The 24,168-nt window shown below is 41.4% G+C and overlaps 2 protein-coding genes across 2 annotated transcripts in view; both read right to left on the bottom strand.

Moving 5' to 3' along the window:
- GRIN3A (glutamate ionotropic receptor NMDA type subunit 3A) overlaps positions 1-24,168 on the bottom strand; it is a gene marked incomplete at both ends in the record, with an annotated part of 172,011 nt that overhangs the window by 12,479 nt on the left and 135,364 nt on the right. The window lies entirely within an intron of this gene.
- On the bottom strand, positions 7,818-8,330 carry PPP3R2 (protein phosphatase 3 regulatory subunit B, beta; the record flags this gene model as incomplete). The annotated part of the gene is made up of 1 exon (XM_080708716.1): positions 7,818-8,330. One exon carries the CDS (start codon positions 8,328-8,330, stop codon positions 7,818-7,820), a length of 513 nt encoding a protein of 170 aa, XP_080564842.1.

Below are 24,168 nucleotides of genomic sequence, written 5' to 3'. Positions count from 1 at the left end.
ATATATAATGTATATGTAATATGTGTATATACATATATATGCATACACATGCACACATGTCATACGTGTTTTTATTTTCTTTTTCAAGTCGAACATAAGCTCTAGGAGGCCAAGAAATCTGTCCCTTTTATCCAATAACACCCTGACTACTTAGAACAGTGAGTGCCTAGTACCTACTAGATGTTCAATAAATATTTTTATTTTATGTTATTTTTAGTTTAGTTTTGGGGATTGAACCCACAGGCTTTCTGCCTTTCAGCTCCACCCTCAGCCTTATTTTATTTTTATTTTTGAAAAAGAGTTTTGCTAGGTTGATGAGAGTCTCACTACTTGCTGAGGCTGTCCTACAACCTGCAGTCCTCCTGTCTTATCTTCTCAGGTACTGGAATTGCAGGCGTGCTCCACCATGCCTGAATAATAAATATTTTTAAATGAATAAAAGCATATGAAATTTAGAATCTTTTTTGTATAACATAACCTTTGTATATTTTCCCCAAATACTTTATAAAAACCTTTTTATAATTCTGTAAGAAAGAATATTAGATATAAAAATCTTCAACTGATAGATGAGAAAACTGAGATCCAGAAAGCTGAAAAAACTTACCACCTTGATGTGATATTCTGGTATTTATCAGTTTGGAGACCTAATGCAGGAACTGGGAGGAAAAATATGTTTAAATTTTTTGTGTGTATATGTGTATGGTACAGGGGATTGAACCCAGGAACATTCTACCTCTGAGTTATACCCCTGGCTTTATTTTATTTTTATTTTGAAACGAGTTCTCACTAAGTTGCTGAGGCTGACCTTGAATCTGCAATCCTTCTGTCTCAGCTTTGCATGTACTGGGATGATAGGTGTGTGTCATCATGCCTGGCAGAAGAATGTATTTAAAATAAAGTAAGACATTGGTGACTGAATGCAGTAATCTCATCTGGGCTGATTTTTATTAGGATCCTTTTCCTAAGGAAGTGCCTTCCTTTTACTTCATGTGGTTTTGGTGTGTCTATCAATCGTACACTCACCATTCCCTGGTCCTGGGACAAACGTGACGTTTGTCACTCAAGGAGGTTGGGACTGAGTTATTCCCAAGGTCAGTGCCATTAAGACATAGTCCCCTAGTCCCTGCTTAACACCCTAGGATTCCGGTGGTTCCTTAAGCCTCATCTGCTGCTGTCCTTCTTACCTCAAACACTAAGCTTCCCCATTATGTGATTGGTGGTTTTCTTAATCTGTGCTTACTACAAAGAATCTGACTTGGTATAGTGCTTAAGAGATTGAACACCTCGTTTTGTCTTGAGACTGTACTCTCTTTTGGGACAAACTCTTCTCATGCACAGCACTGAAAGAATTGGATGGAGGGAGCCTATTAAAGGAAGACTTCTCTGACATGGTGTGCCTGTCCCTTTTTCTAAGTGTTTCTATAAGGCTGCCCTGAGTAGGTGATCAATAAATGTTTGTTGAATAAAGTACAAATCTGAAAAGAAGCTCAGTTTTTACAGTTCCTCTCAAGATTTTCTATAAAATATTTCCCTCCAGAGTTAGAGGACGACAAAAACACGAGGAAATAATTTCATTTTTCAGCAACCTAGTATATTGAATTTTGCAAAGATTATCTCCTGTAAAGCTGAATCCTGGTGTTGAAAAACTTTGTATTCTTTAATAAGCAAGAGAGCTGGGAATAATGATATTAGGGAGAGAAAAAAAGGAAGAATAATGGCATTTCTCAAATATTAAGACTCATGATACTTGGAAACAGGCAAAGGAAGAAACATGCTATTTTTAATATTGAAGACCTGGTATTTATTTATTTTTTGTTTCTTCACTATTTTTCCTAGAAGAGTCATAGCTCAAAAAGAATTTGGCAGATTCACTGTCATGTTTATTACGTATGGTCCTGTGACTCCACAGGCACCAAGACAAAGTGTCTCAGAGGAGATAAGTTTGTCCTATTAGAGTGGATGGGATAAGACTGTGTGATATCATTTGGGATTTCTTAAAAAACAAAAAATCACCCTCAACCAGGGAGAGGGAGACTTTTTTTTAGACAATTGGGAATTTTCTCATCAAACAAGACAGAGTAAAAGATCACACTGAACAAAAGAAACAGAAGAAGTGATTTACAAATCCAGGGAGATACTGCTGAAGTCCACTTTAGCAGCATAAATATGTTTGGATAAGCAGAAAGAATTGCCAACAGTCAGGGTCTCTCAGAACTTCCTACCATTTCCCAGGCCCTAGGGGATACAGGCTGGGCCTGGAGCCTCTCTGTCCTGGAAGTTTCTTCGGGCTTATCCATAAGGGCCGTCACTACAGCTGAGATGCCATCACCCCATTTCAGGCTTTCAAACCCAGACAACCATCTTTTACACTTAGAACTGGTACTTAATTTGCTATATTAGCTCCATTCTTTGGTCCTTTGAAAATTTTATGTTATTAACAAAACAACATCAGAAAAATAATTAAAAATAAAGTTGAGATGACTCATAATCCTTTTACTATGAAACAATTACTTCCAGTTTTTTTAAAATTATAACCACTTGCATATGTATTTTTCAGGTGGCAAACAGTTATGAGTTGTGATTTTAAAACTTACATTTTATAAGACTAAAATATATTAATATTTAAAGTATTATTTTCTAAAAATTGATCATTTGTTTATTATCCACAGTGGATTAAACCTGACACTTATGTTTTATCATAATCGACCTGACTATACTCAAACTGCCAGTTGTTTAACTATTACAATGTATTATATCTGATGAATATTGCTGCAATAAAAACTTGTGTATTGCATTTGAAAATATTATTTTGGGTTAATGTGTGATAAATATTGCAAGGGGTTTGGCCACCAGATGGAAAAATATGTGTAACTGTTTTAATGACTGGTGATATATGAAATAAATCTTAAAAAGGGCAGCAACCATTCCCAGTGATATCTAAGATGCTGCAAACCATGCAATGTTCACTTCTCACCAACCTTATTTCATAACAAGTGTCAGTTCTTAGAAAATATTTTTGTTGGGTAAAGTGTTTTGTGTCTAGTCTATTTTGACTTCCTTCCTTCCTTCCTTCCTTCCTTCCTTCCTTCCTTCCTTTCTTCCTTCCTTCCTCCTTTCCTTTGTGGTGCTAGGAATTGAATGCAGGCCTCACACATGCTAGGCAAGTACTCTACCACTTAGCTATATCCCTAGACCTTAAAAAAAAAATTGAGAGATAGGTTCTCCCTACATTGCCCAGATTAACCTCCAACTAGTGACCCTGTCTCAGCATCCCAAGTAGCTGGGATTATTAATTGATGCCACCACATCCAGCCTTGTCTTGAGCTTCTTTTCTAAAAAGTTGAACTATGATAATTTCTCCTCATTGTGATTTTTAATTTTGTCCAGTACTTCCGGACTTCCTTAGTCAGTAAAAGGTCATTTCTATCCTAGGGAGGCCTGCATTCTTTAGCTAATTTTAATATTTTTATTTAAAGCATATTTTTAACAATATTGACAAATGTTTATTTTTTAATTTTTATTTTTTGTGGTACTGGGGATGAGACCCAGGGGCCTTCCACCTCCATGCTATACCTCCAGACCTATTTTATATTTTATTTGGAAACAGGGTCTCACTAAGTTGCTGAGAGCCTCACCAAGCTTCTGAGGCTGGCTTTGAACCTGCAATCCTCCTGTCTCAGCCTCCCAAGTACTGGGATTACTAGCGTGAACCACCACTCCCGGCTGTTGACAAATGTTTAAAAGGTATTGCAAGGACAATCACCATGTAAATCTACCACCAACAAAATGCTCTTTTGTGGGTCAGATTTTGCTTATAAAGTGTCAGACTGTGTCTTCTGAGATATGCAGCCTTATTGCAGTGATAGTGTAGTGCTGTGGGTTTTCATTATAAATCACATCATTCATTTAAAGGTGAATGGCTTATAAGTCACAGGCACTAGCCACTAGCATAGACATAGTAGCCAATACAGCAGAAGAGGAGCTCAGAGCTGGTGCTTAGCTCAGTGGTAGAGCACTTGCCAAACATGTGTGAGACCCAGCATTCCCCCTCCTCCAAAATAAGTCGTTTGATTCTCAGACCTCTACCATGATGACATCCTGTCTTAAAAAGCATGTGAATCTCTCCCTCTCAAAGCATCCAAAAGAGATAGAACAACATAGCCTGCCTACCCGCCTACTCTTCATCCTAACAAAGAGAATCAGTAGCATAAGTGAAGAATGGAATTTGTAATTTTCTTTTTAAATTTCTGTAAGTTTCCCCTCGAGAATGTTTCTAAAGCATGATAGAATTAGAACATAAACTGTGCTGCGGTCATATTTTCCCCTCTGTTCCAAAAGGAGTGTTTAATGGCTCGGAGACTGCAACATATGGTACCGCGAAGACACAATCCATTAACATAGATTCATAACAACATACTGTTACTAATCTCTACAGCCTCTGAGCATATTGGGTGCTGTTATCAGTTTAATCTAAATACTGTCACCTGCTTCTCAGGATGAGATGAAGGTGGAAGGTGGTTTAAACTTGTCTTCCCTAATATGTCAGCTTCTTTGCAATGAGCAAAGTCATGGAGGTGGGGGCTGCCTGTTCTGTGACAAGCATTTCACTCTATTGGGTTTCACTCTACTCTTTTGCAAGAAGTAAGGCTTGATCTGGTTGCATTAAGAAGAATATCAGAAGTAATTTGAGACAGGTAAATAGAGGAACCACAAAAATAAGAGAAGAATGGTGAGGTTGAAATGAAACTTGGGGATTGGGTTCAGAAAGCCTGGTACAGAGCCTTGCTTTGCCCCTTACCAGCTGGGTGACCGTGGAGAAGATGCCAATCCCTCTATAGCATCAGTTCTATAGCTGTTGTGCTGACGACTGAATGATATGACAAAAGTAATTATCAAAAGTTATAATAGCTCAGTAAATGTTCATTATTATCACCCAAGCAGTTGTAGAGACCACATTTGTTGTCAACTGGCAATCAACTGAGAGAAAACAAAACAAGGCCAAACAAAAAACCCCCAAGGCATTTTGACTTGGAAGTAGATATGATCTATTTTCCCAGACATTTGGGTAGATCTTTCCAGGGCTGAACACAGAAAAAACGTCTTGGTTCAGTGGTGGCCACAAGCTCTGGGGAGCTCTTTTAGGTCAACTGACTAAGCAAATAGTTTGTGAATTCCTGCCACTCCAGAAGTGGAACTATTTTTTCCTTTCCCTTCTTAAATGTGAATATACAATCCAACATGTTTCGGAACCTTGGTCCTAACTTCAACATTGCCATATTTTAATGAATATGTTACTGTAAATAACATCTCTCTTTAAGAGACATTCTTTACGGATGTGATCTGTGCTCATGTAAAATTTCCTCCACAAAGTCAAAACACGTTGGGCAAGAAGGAGAGAATCGATCTCTCTTCAAGTTTCTCTAGATCTCAAAGTCTATAGTTCCCTTCTCAAACGAGGGTGTCAGTAGGACCCTGTTTGCACGGTTTTCTTTCTGGGCTGGGATTACACAAGTGACCAGTTCATTTCAGAGTGGAGGTGGCTAAGAAGTATTTCTATGCATTGCACTCCTCCTATGTTTATGTCTCCTCTATTTACTTGCCTCAACTAATTTCTGATATGTAGTCAAAGCAAGTCTCATGTTTCACAGAAGATAAAACTGAGGCCCAGAGAAGTAAATTGCTTATCAACAAACTAACAAGTCTAACTCCTTTCCATTTTGATCTTGTGGACGGGGAGGCGGGGGAAGGGAAAGGAACTTGTGGAATGAGCACATTATATTATAGGTGCTTTACACGTTTTCTTTTCACAGCCTCAAAATATCCCCGGGATGGGTTTTCATTTTAATTAGGAGGAAAGACACAGAGGCTAAATTGCTTCTGTTCACACAATTCAACCATAACTCAATCCAAACTCAGTGTGTTTGCATCTTTAAACTCTATTAGCCAGCAACGGGATTATGACTCACATCACTATAGAATTGGGATTGTTTGCTGATTGTTAGTACATTTCCTTATGATTGCTCAGGAATTAAAGGGACAGGGATGCCTCTTCTTTGTGGTTCTTAAGTAACTCATGCTATAAAACATGTGGCAGGGTGCCTGGGTAGATGGGTATCCTGCCAGTGATTAAATATGTGTATTTATTTTTCTAAATTCCCTCTGCCCCACAGTGAAGACTAGTTACCAGCCTCTTCAAAGTACAACAAATCTAGAATTGGATCTTCCTGAGAAAAACCACCTGAGTGGCATCCTTGGGCTAGGTAGTGGAGAAGAGCACATTTTATTGTTCTAGCATTTGGAGAGCCTTAGGCCCCTAGCTGGGGGCAGAGTAGTTCTCTGTGAGAAAGAGGATGGTATGAAATTGCAGATGCTAGAACCAGTATCCTCTGAGCACTGAGAACAATACCAGGAACTTCAGAGAACAAAGAATATTTAGGTGGCAAGGCAAAGAGTTTCTTCACCAAACAAAACAAAACTACCAAAAGCTTTTTCTCTTTTTCATGATGTTCTGGTTCCCAAGCATGGACAGTCTAAAGCTTCCAACAGACATGACATTAGTGAGCTGGGGAGAGACGTGCACAGGCGGGAGCTCACCTAGAACCAACAGCCGCGAGCACGCCCCTAGGTGCAAGTCTGTTAGGGGGTGAGGAACTCTGAGATGAATGTTACATTAGGGAAAAGCTTCTTGGGGTGAGTGAGTTCTGAGCTTCCCTGCTAGGCCCCAGGCCTCATTTTCAAAATGAAGCTTGGCCAGTGCTGCCAGGTAGAGATACCTTCTCGAATGTCTGTACCTCTGAGCACCAGGAGCGACACCACTTCAGCATCCTGGGGAGAGTCCACGCTGCTGGAAGCTTTCCTGCCTCTGTTGCTCGCAAAGAGTGACTAGCTATCCCATTTGCTCCAATTAAGGTGGGGCTGAGTGTTGGAGGTGGGAGTGTTGTCTGGAAAAGTCCCTGCCCTATTTAACTGGAAGACCTTCCCTCCTTTTTAAAAACTTAATATCAGAGTGGGCAGCCAGCACTGAAAATTGAAAATTCACTGCTGCTGCTAAGGCTCAGAGTTGAGTTGGGTACTTATTCCAGGATTAGCATTTCTTATATTAACTCTGAGATTAGTTTCTATTTTTCTGTTGTGGGGGTGGTGGTGGAACAATGAGCCTGGAGGAGTTGGAATGGACTCTTACCCCTTAATAATACTCAGAGATTTCTGGATGCATCGTGGGGAGTGGAGCTGCAGCCTCTCTAGAAGAGATGGTTTTGTGTTGCCCAGAGAGAGATTAAAATATGCTAGGCAAAGAGAAGTATATTTGTTTCTGTTGATACCATAATAGAAAGTTAACAATCTGTCAAAGATATCTGAAGGTATACCACAAGCAAGCAAAAAACAGTTCACCTAACACCTGATGCAAATTGTACAGTTTCTTATTCATACACAAAACCACAAGAAAGAAAGGCCAAGATGTTTATTTTTCTTACTTTTGAGCTTTTAAAATTATGGACTATCGTTAACAAAGAAAAAGACATGCGTAAAGGCCTTTCTTTTGCCTTTCCAACTCTGCTTCTTCACCTGGCTCTTGCCCCGGCTCAGGGTGTGACCCAGAATCGTGGAAAGAATTAGTAACAGTGAATCGGTGGTGAAGCTCACATTAGAAAACGTCGCATCACGATGGGAAATGCTTCCGGGATGGTCAGAGAGAGAGAGTTGCTGGAAGTCTTGAGCAGATCTTGAGAGAGAGATGACGAGAAGAAAGTGACGGGTGGCGCAGGGGATGCTCTTTTGAAAGATGGAGGTAGGGGATGCTTTTTTGAAAGACGTCCTCACACGCTCACTACCAACCTCTTGTGGACTTCCAGGTCTCTCACCACAGCACTGAATTCCTCAAAGGACAGTTTCCCATCGCCGTCCTTGTCCAGGATTATGATGGTTTTGTCCACCAGCTGCTGGAGCTGCCAGTCTCGGAGGTTGCTGCCCACCATCATCTTCAGCACCTGGAAGAGCTCCCCGTTGGAGATGTAGCCGTCCTCGTCGATGTCGTAGATCCTGAAGGCGAACCGCAGCTTCTGCTCAGCGTCGCCCTTGACGCTGAACTGGGAGGTCCCGCGGATGAACTCCTTGAAATCCACCTCGCCGTTGCGGTCCGTGTCGAAGATGTCGATCACTCGCTGCACCAGCGGGTTCTGCTGCAGCCCGGGCAGGGACATGAACTCCTGCACGCTCAGTGCGCCCGACTTGTCCAAGTCCAGCTTCTTGAAGCTCTTGCCCAGCCTTCTAATTTCATCGTGGTCGAAATGGGAGCACATCTCGGCGGGGTAACTGGCCTCGTTTCCCATGGTGGACACAGGTGCGAGTCCTAAGGCGGAGGGGGCAGCGGGCGGTTGAGCCACCGGGCGGCTGCGGGGCTCGAGACCCCCGCGAGGACTGGGGATGCGGGCGGCGTGGGGAGCACGGCGCGGGGAGTACGGCGCGTGGGTCAGCGAGGGGAGGATGGCGAGGGGAAGAGGGGCTGCAGGGGAGGAGGGTGCGGAGCTGGGGGCTGCCCGGCAGGGGGAGAGAGCTGGCCCACGCACCTCTCTTCTTCTCTCAGACCCCTTGTAGATTTCCAATATAGCCCCTATTGCCCTTGAAATTATTTGATCATCTCAACACTTTAATAGTATTATTTTTTCTCCCTGGGAAAGCAAACCCCAAGGGATCAAGCACCACATCTGCAGCAGTCCCCGTGGTGTCCCCAGCACAGTATGTGGGTAATAAATATCTATGGAACGAGGTGGGCGTGGTGACGCGATTCTCGAATCCTAGGTTCGAGGCCAGCCTCAGCAATTTAGCAAGACCTTGTTTTAAAATAAAAAAGAAAATAGGGCAGGGGTTACAGTTCAGAGGTAGAATGCCCTTGGGTTCAATCTCTAGCAACAAACAAACTAACAACAGCAACAACAACAACAACAACAACATATAGACACGGAATGATTGGATGAATGTTGAACCAGGACTCCTTAGATTACTTTGCAGGCCATGCTAAATGAAATGACATGTCTAAGTATTGATGTTATATATACTTCTCATAATTCTCCATGAGGGGAAGCCAGGGTTGGCTTCCTTCTGGACCTATTTCAGGAAAAATATATGGGGTTCCAAGTCTTTGTAAGAGGCTATGCAGTTGCCATGTGGAATTTCTTACATAGATCACCTATAGACACTGACATATTTCTGAGAAATACACACAATGCCGAATTTGAGGCATTTTTCAAGACGATGCAGATTCTGAGAACATAGCCTCCGTTATTCTAGTACTTCTGTCTGTGTTAAAGTCTGGTGCCTGACAAATGTCTTGAAGAGCCCGTCAGGGATCAGCTGCCACACGCCCCAGGGGCCATCTGTGTGCGCCAAGAGTGACAGTGGTCTCTAGACTAGCTCACTTCTCTGTCTTTGCTTCAGCTAGATTTGTTGTTTTTGTTAGAGAAGAATCTTACAGGCTCCATCATATTCCTTCTTCCTTTAAAAGTAGCACATCAGTTACTCTAAACACATAAGAAATAAATGTTCAAAGAGACCTGGGGGAATCTCAGGGAACTAAATAAAACTGAAGGGGGGCAAATACTCCCTCACTTAAAAAAAATAACATATTTGTTGTTGTTTATCCAGAAGATCAGTTTAAAGGTAATCATGATGAAACTGGCGTCACTAAAGCACTGGATTTAGCATGGTGATTATAATTTTCCTCTGTAAACAAATGATCTATTTTTTTTGGGGTGGTGGTACTGGGGTTCCTGGAAACACTTCTATCTTCCAGACCTATAATATATATATATATATTATTTGGAAACAGGGTATCTTAAGCCAGTGAAGCTGGCTTTGAACCTGTGCGATCCTCCTGTTTCTGCCTCCCAAGCGCGGGGATTACAAGCGTGTGCCACCACGCCTGGCACACAAGTGATCTATTTTTTTTTTAAAGCTGATCATGGATTTTAAGAAAACTTTGCATCACAATGAAACTGTGATATCACACTAAAACATGCTTTTAAAAACTTATTTGTTTGCTTCAGTTACTCAGAGAAATAAACAGGGTCTAGTATGGGGATAAACCTATTGAATTTGAGATGTTGAATAAAGGACATTAAATTGTTTATAAAATGTCCCCAATTAGTGTTGATCTCTAAATGATACCAACCACTGTGGTCTGTGTTTTTCTAGAACACAAAGATATTTTTGAGCTCTAGGAGGAGATACACAGGTCCTGGAGGTGCATTTCTGAAAAGTCAGATAGCTTAGGGGGCAGCAACGGAATTCCATTCCTATGGGCATGTGGCTTAGAGTCACTGGACTTATGCTACTTGCCCAATCTTCTATTTTTAATCACTGTGTAGCACAGATTCTTGGCTTCAAATAAGAGAACCAACTTTTAAGGAGCTTAGCAAAAAAGGTTTTTTGGAAGAATCTCACATAATTGAAAAAAGAGCGGAATAAGCCAGTCTTAGGGAAGGCAAAGATCCAGTTGGGTTTAAGAAACAGCTGGAACCAAGGTCTCAGGTTCAGTTACATAATATGCAAAGCTCAGTATAAATGAAGATTCAAGGCCCTTTGTTGGGAATATATTATGCATTTTAAGACAGCCATAGAGGAGCAATAAACCAAGAAGAGGATCCTGTGTGACTGCCTGGGCCACATGTTTATGAAGATGGCCTCGAAGAGACTGGGGTCTGTTTACCTCTTTGTATCTCTGATCTCAACTTCCCTTTTCCACTCTCTTCTATGATAAAGAAGCTTTTTCCATATGGCAAAGGACCAGATCGCTGATAGATGTCAAATTGAGGCCCTGGGAGCTTTATCATCAGAGCTATCTTTCCTCTGTTCTGGTTCCAGGGACAGGCTCTGATTGGTTTCACTTGGGTTGGGTTTCTACTCCTGAGTCATCAGACATAGCCTATGACACAGGGAAACACTTATTCAAACCTCATGGCTGGCGCTAGGGTGGGTAGTGGGAGTTGGGTAGGAAAAGCAGGGACCAAAGGAAGCATTTGTTCTTCCTTATAAGAAGGGGTGATATGGAGCAAGCAAACGGAACAAGAGCTGTGCATTAGATATAATCATTAGTGCTGGATCCATAGGTGGAGCACTGAGCATTTAGTCTGAAGACCTCTTCTCAATTTGGCCAACTGAACAGGTTACGGAACTAGCTATGGCTACAGGCTCCACTAGCTCCTTCTTTTCTGCTAGGTTCCTCTTCTTATTTACACACACAAAAAAATCTATTCTTACTTGTGTAGATTAAATCATTGTCTCACTTGTAGACTTGTATGCTAAGTTTTACAAACCAGGTTGATGCTCATTAACGGGTTATGAAGTTAGTTTAGTGGATCGCAACCAACAAAAAAAAGAATAGGAGATAATTGAGTATAAAGTATCAATAAGGAGAACTTCATTTAGCTGAATAAATGTTACTTCATGGAATTGTTTTAGTTATATTGGTATAGGACCATATAAAAATTAAATATAGCAAGTAATTATGGGTTTGCAATATGATGCATTTTTTGCTATGAATTATGGTAAAAAAATAAAAGCAGTTCGATAGTTACTATGGAATTCAGGGTTTGAACGTATTATGTGACAGATTTATGCCATGAGAGAAATTAAAAGGTAAACCTATTTTATTCCTATTTAATTCTCTCTGACATCACCCTGTGGGGGAAAGATAAAGTATACGGATATTTTTTTTTGATGGTACTGGGGATGGAACCCAGGGGCCTTTTACCTTCGGGCTATACTTACAGACCTATTTTATATTTTATTTGGAAACAGGGTCTTTTAAACCAGTGGAGGCTGGCTTCGAACCTGTGTGATCCTCCTATCTCAGCTTCCCAAGCACGGGGATTACAAGTGTGCGCCCGGCAAAGTAGGTGGACTTTGAAACAATAATCTATAGCAGTATTGTCCAATGGAAGTCTAATTAGCCATCTATGTAATTTTGTTACGTTTGGTACTGGGGATTGAACCTTGGGGTGCTCTACCTCTAAGTTACTCTCCCAGAACTTTTTGTTTTTTTTTTTATTTAGAAACTGGGTATTGCTAAATTGCTGAGGGTCTTGCTAAGTGGCTAAGGCTGGTCTGGAACCTATGATCTTCCTGACTTAGCCTCCCAAGTACTGGGATTATAGGCATATGCCACTACACCCAGCAACCATCTATATAATTTTAGCTTTCTAGTAGCTACATTAAAAATAAAAAAATGAAATTAATTTTGATAATATATTTATTTTAACCCAATGTATCCAGTTTTACCATTTATCATATAATCAATATTATAATTTATTCATGAATTATTTTACCTTTATTTTTGTTCTCCCAGCCATCTCAATTAGAACTCAAAGCATTTCAAATGCTCAGTAGTTATCATAATGGGCAGCACAGATCTATCTACATAGTTTAAGGGAAAAGGAGAGATTTGGAGGCAAAAATATTTGATGGTTAAATTATTATCCCTGCTGGATATGGTAGCACACACCTGAAATCCCAGTACTTAGGAGACTAAAACAGAAGGCTCACAGATCCAAGGGCAATCTCAGGAACTTAGTGAGACCTTGTTTCCAAATAAATTATAAAATAGGGTTGAGAGTATAGCTTGGAGGTAGAATGCCCATGGGTAATCCTGATAAACTGAATTAATTAGATTGGAAGGAAGCATAATAGAGTGGAATTTAGAACTGCCTACTTAATAGAAGTAAGATCTTGGGCCAATTGCTTAATATTAGTTTTCCCATCTGAAATATGAAATTACTACATGCTTTATATAATTTATTAGGCTTAAAACTGATTCTCCAATATACTAGATCACTGTCATTGCTAATATTACTAATTATGTCATAATTCACTCTGCTAGTAGAGATGAAATCTTAAAACAAGCACACCCATCAGATGTGGGCATGTAGTGTATGAATGTCCATCTAACACTCCTCCACTGTCAGTTACAGATTGTGGTATATTGCTCTAAGCACTTCCCAGCATTAGCTTTGGCTCCTCCATCCAGAACTTTTGGAGGGTTGATGACAGACTTTCTACTGCAGGCTTGAGGACCGCAGTAGTTGTCATTATTGGCCCATGTGGCACTCTTACAGATTTCCCACTTTTTCCTGAGTCATTTGTTGATGGCCACTATTTAGAATGGAGCCACCAGTGTGGAAACTCATAGTAGCCTGTATTCCTCTATGTGAATGTGTTACTTTGAGGCAGCAAAGGGGCAGTCGAGAGAACACAGGTGTTCCCATCTCAGCTCTGCCCCGTATTTGCTGTGAGCCCTCAGAGGAGCCATGGCTGGTGCCCGCCTCAGTGTCTTGATTTGTAAAAAGGTGATACTAATTAGACCTGCTTTAGTGACTGTTTAGTGACTGCACATGATCATTTTGAAGAGCAGATGAAGTAGTGCATACAGAGATATTTTAATAGAAGAAATTTGTTGTAAGAATTAGCTGATTTAATGATTGAATAGACAATACTGGGAAGATGGTACCACTTCATGAAAGTAATCTTAGCGTGCAGGGAGAATTGCTTTATTTCTGTGTTTTAGAGAATATAATGCTATGCTGGTGCTGGAGATTGATTCAAATATGAACTAGTTCCCCCTTTCTTGTTCTACATTTCATAAAGTTTATGGTTCAGCATCATAATGGGACTCAGCACCACTGTTTCAGTTTTCTATAGGCATTATTCTTAGCCATTTCCATGGAAAATGCTCTCTCTTACTCTTTCTGTTTATCACTGCAGAGCGATGTGGATGATAGGACATTCACTGTCGTAAGTAAATTAAAAGGGTCGATGTGTTGATTGGGAAGAAGCCAGAAGCCTGACAGTGCTTCTGTTTCAGCAAGTCCTCATTTCTCCCAACAACTTTCAGATAAAGAACGATGAGATGGTCACAGGCAAAAATGAGTCACCGTGGAAAAAAAAATTCAGCAGAAATAGAAGTAATGAGATACGAGGTTGCTATTGTGCATCCTCTAAGTCAGTCAGGAGGACGAGTTCCTGAGCAAGGCACACATTCCTTTTAGAAGCTTTACAGGCTGTCTTGACTTTCCTCTGGAGGTGCTTTGCTTTTTGTAGTATTGCCAGTCACCATATTTAACTGTACTGACATTAGCCACAGTGTAATCTATCAAGCCACACAGCCCTGAGTTTACAGTTTCCCAACATGAGATGTTTCATCTGCAAAGCAGAAATAACATGATGGTGCCACAGCGTTTATTTTGTGTTTTGTGTTACTGGGGATTGGACCCAGGGGATGCTCCAACTCTGAGCCACAGCCCTGGCCCTAGCCCTATTTTATTGTGAAACAGTGTCTCATTAAGCTGCAGAGGGCCTTGTTAAGTTGCTGAGGCTGGCCTTGAACCTGTGATCCTCTGTTTCAGTTTCCCAAGTATTGGGATTATAGGTATGTACTATTCACTGTGCTCCAGGGTGTTATTGTAGATATGTATGAAATTACATCTAAGATAACAAATATTTTAAAAGCATTTTAAAATAGTGATAGCACACAGTAGGTTCCCACTATGGTCTGAAGTTTGTCTCTTTTTTTCCTTTCCTATTTCCTTCCTCTCCCTGAAGCAGACATTTGACTCTGGCTCTCTGTGTTTTATCTTCTTTGAATGTGATGAAACATGCTTCAAGTTTACATCCATTCCACAAGTATATATTGAGTGCCTTGTATATACCAGGCCCTCTGCCAGATAATTGAGCTTCCTGTGGTGAATAAGGCAGTCTCTTGAGAAATATAGTTTTGACACTGAGAAATCGATTTTAATAAGCAATATGGCTTTAAGGATGGAACACTAGGCAGTCTTTTACATTTATCATATATATGCAAAAGGATTAGGAATTGTGTGTTTGGCTTTCTTTTGTAATTCTGGGACAGTGTTTACTATGAGTCTTGGAGTGTGTGGTTTCCAATCAAAGTTTTGCTATTTAACAATTCCATGACCTCAGACAGAATTAATTATCGGAGTCATTGTTTGTTTATTGGTAGAGCAAGGACAATGATTACTAATGCCTAGCATCATTTTCAGGATTAAATAAGATGGGGTACATAAAGGACTAGGTAGGCTACATGCCCAGGAGATTGTAGACACAAAAATGGTTGAGGTTATGATTATGGGCTCCTTTTGTCTTGCCTGGAAATTCCAATAGACTTTTCTTACACACATAAACTCAACTCTTCCTTTCTCAACAAATATTTACTGAGCATCTAGTGAGAGAGATACTATAGTTCCTTAAGGCAGATACCTCCTTTGTTGTTTCTTTCTTATGGGGCTTACAATTTTGTAGGGAAGATGGATATTAACCAAATTATCATTTCCATAGATAGAAAGACACACCTGAGTGTTAGAGATGAGAAGTACTTGGTGCTAAAAGAGATTTCACATTGAGCTGAAATCTTAAGAAATAGAAAAAGTTAACTGGATGTCCTGGAAAAGAATGAGGGTTCCAAGCAGAACAAACTCCATGCACAAAGGCACTGGGGCAGGAGGCCAGCATGGCTGGAATAGGGAGGTACAGGGAAAACAGTAGTGTTTGGTGAAGTGATGGTTTGACCTTGCCCCAGACATTGAAGAAAGGACAGCCTAAACTATTTCTTACAGGGCATCACTTAGTCAATCATGTCTCAATATAGAAAGCATTGAGAGCATTCAGAAATGGTCCTTGCTCAGAAAGCTTAGAGAGTTATAATTAATTACAAAAGAAAATGAAAGATGTCCTCAGGGAGGCAAGGGCAAAGAGCTGTAAAAATTCAGAGAAATGAGAAATTACATCTTGCTGGAAATAAATAGAGGGAGTTTATTTTATCTCCTTCCATTAAGTGTTTGATCCTGAAGAAAGGTGGACACCTACTGTAATTCCAAAGTTGGGAAGTGGACATCAACTTTCTTTCCTTCTTTCTTTCTTTCTTCCTTTCTTTCTTTCTTTCTTTCTTTCTTTCTTTCTTTCTTTCTTTCTTTCTTTCTTTCTTTCTTTTCTTCTCTTTCTTTCTTATCCTGGGATTGAGTTTATGAGAACACTACCTCTGAGCTTCACCCTCAGTCCTTTTTATTAAGAATTTTTAAACTTTGAAACAGGCTCTCACTAAGTTGCTGAGATTCTTGTTAGGTTGCGGAGGTTGGCAAATCTCAATCCTCTAGTTTCGTCTTCCCCAAGTACTGAGATTATTGGTGTGGGCCACCATACCTACCCAGCAAGGTGTTTTAATGTGGCTAAAGTACTTGACAAAATATCAGAAGGTGTGCTGCAAAGAATCAGATTAAGGAGGATGCTGAATACTCGACATCTGGTATCTATTTGGCAGGGAAGGCACAGGTTCCAATCAGAATTATATACTGCAAAGATAAATCTGTCTTTGTGAAGGGTGAATGGGGCAGGGGAGGGACTGGCAGCTGGAAGAACCTCCAGGGAATAATGGTGACCATATATGCTTGTCTGGAAAATAAGAAGCTCAGCTAAGATTACAGAGTCCAGGGTTGTTGTAGAATGCACGAGAGATGGGATGGCTTAAACAGCAGAAATATATTGTCTCCAAATTCTGGAGCTAGAAATCTAAAATCAAGGTCATGCTACCTCTGAAACCTGTAGGGTGACCTTCTTTACTGCCTGGCAGTTTGCCTGCAATCTTTGGGATTCCTTGGTGCTGTGGTTTGCATCTGGAATGTCCCCCAGAGGCTCCTGTTAAGTCCCCTGGTTGGTGCTATTGGAAGGTCGTGGAACCTTTAAGAGGCGGGGCTTGGTGGGAGGTCTCAGGTCCTTGAGGGGCTGTCTTCAATGGAGAATGTGGTACCCCAGCCCTTTCCTCTCTCTCCTTTGCATCTCAGCCTTGAAGTGTGCAGCTTATCTCCCTCCACGTGCTCCTTGTCATAATGTGCTGCCTCGCTACAGGGCCAACGGCAACAGGGCTAAGCAGCCATGGCCTGAAAACTCCAAAACTGTGAGCCAATATAAATGTTTTCTCTTAATATTATCTCAGGTATTTCCTTACAGTAATGAAAAGCTAACTAACACACTCTTGGCTTTCAGCTGTAGAAATCCAGCCTCTATCATCACATGGTATTTCCTTGTGTGTCTTTTTGCATGGTAGCTATCTTCTAACCTGGACACCAGCCACACTGGATTTGGAGCCTGCCCTACTGAAGTATAACTGCATCTTAACCTAACTATTCACATCTGCAATAACTTTGTATCCAAAGTAAACCCCATTCTGAGGTTCTGGGAAAAAGCCCTCAAGACCTCAATGTTTTATTGTGTGTGTGTGTGTGTGTGTGTGTGTGTGTGTGTTGTATACACAATTCAACCCCTAGCAATGTCCTGAAGCCTTACAAGCTAGGATAGAGGGAGGAGGCAAAGGCAGGCCTCCACATGGGAATGCATTGGCATCCCTGCTGGCCAGCCCCATGACAGGTATCTCAGGGAACCAAATCCGGTACCTCTGTAAGGGTCTCAGGGGCTCCACCACGATGCTGCTTTCTCATCCAACATGTGCGGGAATTACATCACTTCTTCTGCTACTGCATGGGGAGGAAGTGTCCTTAAAAGCCTTGGAGGAAAATTCTTTGGTCCGTTAGGTCATTTGCGAAAAACAGGAACAACAAAAAAGAAGATGGCTTTTCTGCTTTTTTTGTGACACCTCACTTTAAAGCCACTAGATGGCAGTCCTCACCCACTTCTCTGCTTTCTCTCTTTCTGTCCAGGCTGAATCTTCAGTACCTGGAGGCAACTGCTCTGCACAGGGAACAGAGATCCAAGAGAAGGAGCCCCATTTCCTGAGATCCTCCATAGACTACAGTGTTTGGAAGTCTAAGCAAAAATGTTAGAAGGGCTCTCTCTCTCCACACACACAATAGTCCTAATCAGTGTGAGCACTGTTCATACCTTTTAGTTGCATAATAAGTAGCCTTTCATAAATATTCATGAGTTCATTGAATCTAACGAAGGGAAAAGCAAGAACTGCTAACAGTATGTGGTCTTGGGTGTAATTTATGCTCAAGCATCTCTCATATGTAAAAGAGGAGACCCTTATTCCACGAGATCTGTTTACTTGCTCATTAGCAAGGGTGAAGAGGACACTTACTGGAATTATTCTTCCTTGAACCAGAATTCAAACTTCTGTCATTTATGGGAACCAGAGAGCAACAGAGAAAAAGCCCTGACTCTGTGATGATATGGGGTGAGGGGAAGCAAGACGAGATTGTAGGTGTCTGGCCTACCCATGTAATAGTGCAACTTTGAAATACCACCGACCACATTTATAGTCAACAATTACTGTTATTTTCTTGAAGATCTGCTTAAGATGCTGCCTAATGGTTTGTATAAGCCATCTTCACTTTTCCCACACAAACCCGATGCTGAGTTGGAGAAAAGAAGTGTACTGTAAAAGCTAGTTAACTAGGCACTTTGCAAAGCAGAAAATTCTAGAATCATGCATTTCTCCAGTCCTCTCATCACCAAATTATGCCATGGCATATATGAATATGTCACTGTGAATTCTCCTTTTATGTATAATTATAAGGAAAAAAAAATTCAGTTCTGTAACATATATAAGCAATAAATAAAAGAAAGTTTATCTTGGAGTTATAAGGTGATTGCAGCCAGGCCTGGTGGTGCTTGCCTATAATCTTGGTACTTGGGAAGCTGAGACAGGAGGATCGCAGCTTCCAGGCTAGTCTCAACAAGACATTCAGGGATTCAGGGAGACCCTATTTCAAAATAAAGACTGAAATAGGGCTGGGGGTGTAGCTCGCAGGTAGAATGCCCCTGGGTTTAATCCCCAGTAACCGCTTGTAACATGCTTCTAATGACAAGATGTTCCAAATGAATCCAAGACGAGTTCAAACGAATCCAAGAGGAAGGATGTAGCAGCTCTAATTTCTTCTGTATTGTTACTATTTACCAAATACTTTTCTTCTTTGTCATAGTTCTATCATTAGGGAAGGAGGGGGCAACTTTGTAAGCCAGGTGTTTACCATCCACTATTTCATTACATAGATTTCACACTTTCAGGCAGGCCCTATTATTATCCTTGGTTTTAAGGGGGGGAGGTCTGATAAGTGGAAGTTGTAGGGCTTGCATAGACACTCAGTGGTGAGCTGGGAGTCAACCCTGGGGTGTCCCCTTCCAGAGCTGAAATTCTTTGTTATTCCAGATTGCCTCCTGTAGGAAGACTAGAAGCAACATCCTTGCCCTTGAGCAGGTGGTAGAGAGCTCCCCCCACATACAGAATACAGGGAGCTAGAAGCCTGTAATTTACTTGTAGGTTTAGCGGTGGCTGCATAATAATTGGGCCCAGAAAGGTGGCCATCTATGTTTTTAGAATCTCTGGGGCATGCATGATTGGATGCAGTATCTTTGGAGGGCAGGGTTAACTTGCATTGCTTACAGTTTCAAGACCTGTCTTGCCCATACTTTTCCTGGAGAGTTCTTCTCCCTACAGAGGGCATCTTCTTCCAGGAAGCCCACTCTGATTCTTTCTTGTGCTTCGATGGTTGGATCCTGATCTTGTTTGCGTTGCTGCTTTATCTCATGTTTCCCCTTACTGCTGCCCCTGTGATGGTGTGGATTAGGAGGTTTGTTCACAACTCTGTCTCTGTCTGCCTGTCTGTCTCTCTCTGTATTCATCTCTACCTTGGCTGCCTCTGACACGGGGCTTGGCATACATGAGTTCAATCTACATGTGCTGATGGATGGATGGAGAGGAATGTATGAATAAATGAATCTTGAATTTGTGGTGTTAGGGGGTGGAGGAAGGTAGGCCTCCCTGAGACTGGCTTTCCTGTCCTTATGCCCAGCTCTATCTCCACTGTAAAAGGAAGCATACACACTCTGTGCATCTTCATGTTTCCAGAAAGTGCTACCTGGATAGGCTCCATCTGACCTTGTGCTTGGATTAATATTAAACCCAATTACTTAGGCTATTCCATGGGAAGCCCTCGGCTGTCAAGGTGGCTCCCGACACACACTGGTTTTCAATTTAAAGTAATCTACAGTCATTAACTCTTCGTGCTTTGACATAACGTGCATCAGGTTGAATATTAGACAGCAACGTTTTAAATTGAAAAAGCAAGGGGTAGAGATGAGAGGGGCAGGAGGGCGCAGAGATGCGACCTAGTTGTCACGAGCAGAAAAGACTGTGTTGGAACTTGCCCCCTCCTACTTCCCTAACCCTTCTCTTTAGTTCTAAAAATATGAATCAAAATAAACTGGAGAGAAAACTGTCATTGAACTCTTTTTTTGTTGTTACTAGGGATTTTGTTGTTACTCAGGGCCATTCTACCTCTGAGCTATACTCTTAGCCCTTTTTAATTTTTTTGAAACAGGTTCTGATTAAGTTGCTGAGGGACTTTCTATATTGGTGAGGTTGGCCTCGAACCTGTGATCCACCTGTTTCAGTCTCCTAAGTACTGGTATTACAGATTTGTGCTACCACATCTGGCTGCATGAAACCCCCCTGAAGTGACTTGTGTGGTGATCCTCTTTGGCTTTCCATGTATAGTCGATTGGCCCTTTCCTCCCCCAACCCCCAGCACCATATCTCTTTACTACCCATGCTATATAGTCATTTTATTTAAGGCAAGAAAAAAAGTTTAGAGGAGTTAAATGATTTGTCATAGGTCACACAATTGATTTTTTTTCAGAATCAGGGCAATCATGTTAATTACCATCCATTCAACACCTACCATGTGTCAGAGATGATCACATACATTATCTCTACTCCTATTCCAAACTAGAGACATAAAATATAATTTCCCTTTGCAAAGAAAGGAACTCAGAGAGGTAAGTGAGTTCATGACATTTTGATACGGTTATGTTGATACTGTGGTTATTTTTACTTTTACACCTACACAGTGCTCCTAAATAACAAGGCATTTAAACTTCAGCTTTTAAAGTTGCCCCATAATGAGCCTAGTAGACAGTATCATGCCATTTCTGCCCTGCAGCTCCATCCATTAAAGGGTGAAGTTCAAGGGTTGGGGAAGCCAAGGATAAGAAGGGACAAGATAGGATGAAAGCCAGGTTGGGGCCATTAGTCATGAACAAGGTGAGTGAAGAGTGGAATAAGTTCAGAAATGGGCACTGTTTTGTGTTTACAATAGAAACATTGAAATAATAGAAACATTTACTTATGTACTGTCTCAAAATGCACATCTTGTCCCCACCCCATGCAAAGTCTCTCATTCCTGCAATATAACCTTTTTCACTCCAAAGTAAAGCTTCTTGCTTGGTGCCTGTTGTTTCCCTCTGTACTCAGTAAAAAAGATAAAGAGACCTTTAGGTTCTCAGAAAGGTTAAAGAATCTTCCCAAGGGCTTAGCAGAACCAGGGTGGTCTGATTCCCAAGACCAGGGGCATTCCATTCTAGTGAACATGATTGTACTTCTCTTTTTTCCCTGACCACTCCAAGGCAGGATCCCTCTCCCTGCAGACTGAACCTCTGCCTGAAGGTGCAAGGGGATGCATGGATGGTCAGGCTGTAAATACTTGCCCGAATTTGGTTCATTCCCCCTTCGTGTGCCAGAAGGGTGGGCTGGACGTTCTTTTCCCTTTCAGATACACTCTTCACCTTTCTTTGTCATTCCTTGTGCCCTTGGAAGTAATTTCTATAGATCACATAGGCAGGCTCCCTTGATCTAAGGCAGTGGTAGATGACGAAAAGTGGTGTTGGGTGTGGGGGAACTGAGACAGGGCATTTATTCCTGGTTCTTTTCCAGTGAGGTCTCCATGGGATGATTGTGCCCTAATCAAATGGCCACAGCTATTAGAAAGCCCCCTCCTGTCCCCTTCCCCCATGTTCTTAGGGATGATTCTCTTCATTTTCTCCCTCCAGCTTGGGTGGTAATAGCTCTCTTACTTTACTCTTCTGGGGGAAGAATGCATGATGTGAGTTGAAGTCCTCAAACCATAGATTTGAGCTGGGCATGGTGGTATACTCCTGTAATTCCAGTACTTGGGAGACTGAGACAGGAGGATTGCAGGTTCAAAGCCAGCCCCAGTAATTTATTGAGGCCCTCAACAACTTAGCAAGGCCTTGTTTCCAAATAAAGATTAAAATAAGTCTGGGGATGTAGCTTGGAGGTAGAATGCTCCTGGGTTCAGTTCCTAGTACCACAAAAATAAAATAAAACAAAACAAAATAACCAACAAAAAACCCATAGGTTTATAGATTTGCAAATATTTTCTTAATACTCTCTGTCTCTTTGAATGTACTATCCTTCCCACACCCAAGGTTTCCTCTTCTTTTATGACTAGTCTCATATAGTTAAAGGATACAGTCATTCAACCCATTACTTAAAGGGCACTTGCAAAAAAGAGATCTTATCATATGTCTTAATAATACCTTGAAAGAATTTGGGGGCTTGCTAAACTGATCTGCTGCCTCTCTTCCCTGGCTTGAGAATACCAGATTTCATAAAACTGTTGTCCTGGAGCTTTTGAAATCACTCAGAGGCTTGAAAAAAATTTATGTTTTCCTGTTGAGTCAAAGGAATATGAAGGGACTTTCCACCCTGCTATACATTTTCCCAATGGAATTGGTGGACAAAGAGTCACTGTGGCAGAGGCAGAGTTTGGTGTGTGTGTGTGTGTGTGGGGGGGGTGCTGCTGGGAAACATGTAAGGTCGATTTAAAATTCCTCTTGGGAAAATTACTGCAGTCTGGTCTGCAGAATTGGACCTGCAATCTCCTGGGTGACTCTGGGAAGCAGATAAAGCCCTGGAATTTTTTTTTTTTAAAAGTGAGTTTAATCCTCCAGAGAATCTGCAGCTTAGACAGCTGAGGTTTGTAAAGAGATGGGGGGTGAATAGATCAAGGTTCTTATAGGAGACTATGCATTAATGGGCAACTGGCAGAAATGAGACGAGAATCACCTTCATGTTTTAGCACTAGGTGATCATAGAAGCCATTATCTAAACTAGGATATTGTTTGGTATGAAAGGCCTGTAATTGCTCCATGGTAATAGACATAGACCAGAACTGTACTTGGCAAAGAGGGATTTAAGGTGAGAAATAAACCCAGGACTGTCCTCCTCAAGGGTCAGGAGCACCTGTTGGGAGAGGTGCCATCCACAGCATCCTGCCCATGCTGCTCTTGCCCAGCACCCCTCTTTCTGGGCAGCTACAGGAGGAGTAGAGGGAGGCGGAGCTAGGAGAGCCATGTTCTTTATACTGTGTCTTATTTTCCCCTCAAGTGCTATTGAGAGATGAAAAAGTGGATTTGGAGCTGGATGAAATGACTTTTCTAAATAAGTGCTTGGTAGGGGTAGGCATCAAATACGATTTGTCTGATTTCAAAGCTAGCTTTGTTTCTCTTCACCAACACAGCTTAAGAGTGCATGATATTTGAGGCAATAAGAAAGCAAAGAACTAACAGGCATGCTTTCTTCTTGTGACCTTTTCTAGGAGAAAGCTGGGGTGGGGTGGGGGAAAGCAGGTGAAGTTTCCATATACTGGTGTATTGAGCAAAGGAAAATCCAGCTTTCACAGCCAATGAGCTGAAGGTTCTTTTCATCTAATTACATTCTATCTTTAGGTTCTGAGATGATGATCCTGAGATTCTGTCTTAGGTCATTAATACAAATATGCCAGTCAGGGCCCAAGAATATGTATTACTATTCAGACACACACAGATAAATATCATTATGAAACAGCTTGCCATTGAATACACTAGGACATGCCACAATGCAGTCACCATCTCTGGGGAAGGGCAGCTCCATGTGTGATAATAGCCTTCCCTGAAGCTGGAAGTCTCCTATCTCTACACATAAGGACGTCACCAAACCCTCTTTGGCTTCTTTCTCTGAGGTTCTAATTAAGGACACAGCTCTCCTCCATTCTCTTCATTTTTATGTTTCTCCCTTCCAAATTCAGCTGATTGGGAAGTGGGCCTGGAGTTATCTTAACCACCAAAATTTGATATGATAGCAGCCTCTAATCTAGTTTTTGCAGCTCACTACATAAAGAATTTCCCAACTGCTCGTGGTTGAATTTGGCCCATTAAAACTCATGATTGAAAAAAATTTTGGTGTATTGTTTGTGCATCATTTGAACAATTTCTGGCTTTGCTGATTGTTATGGCTTTGCTGATTGTTATGGATTCAGGATGACCCCGGGCCTCAAGGCAGCCATGTTGGAGGTGGGTCTTTGTTGCTGA

This window comes from Muscardinus avellanarius, assembly GCF_963383645.1.
Source record: "Muscardinus avellanarius genome assembly, chromosome: 13".
Lineage (NCBI taxonomy): Eukaryota > Metazoa > Chordata > Mammalia > Rodentia > Gliridae > Muscardinus > Muscardinus avellanarius.
The sequence above is the reverse complement of the archived record's forward strand: the minus strand, read 5'-3'. Positions and strand labels throughout refer to the sequence as shown.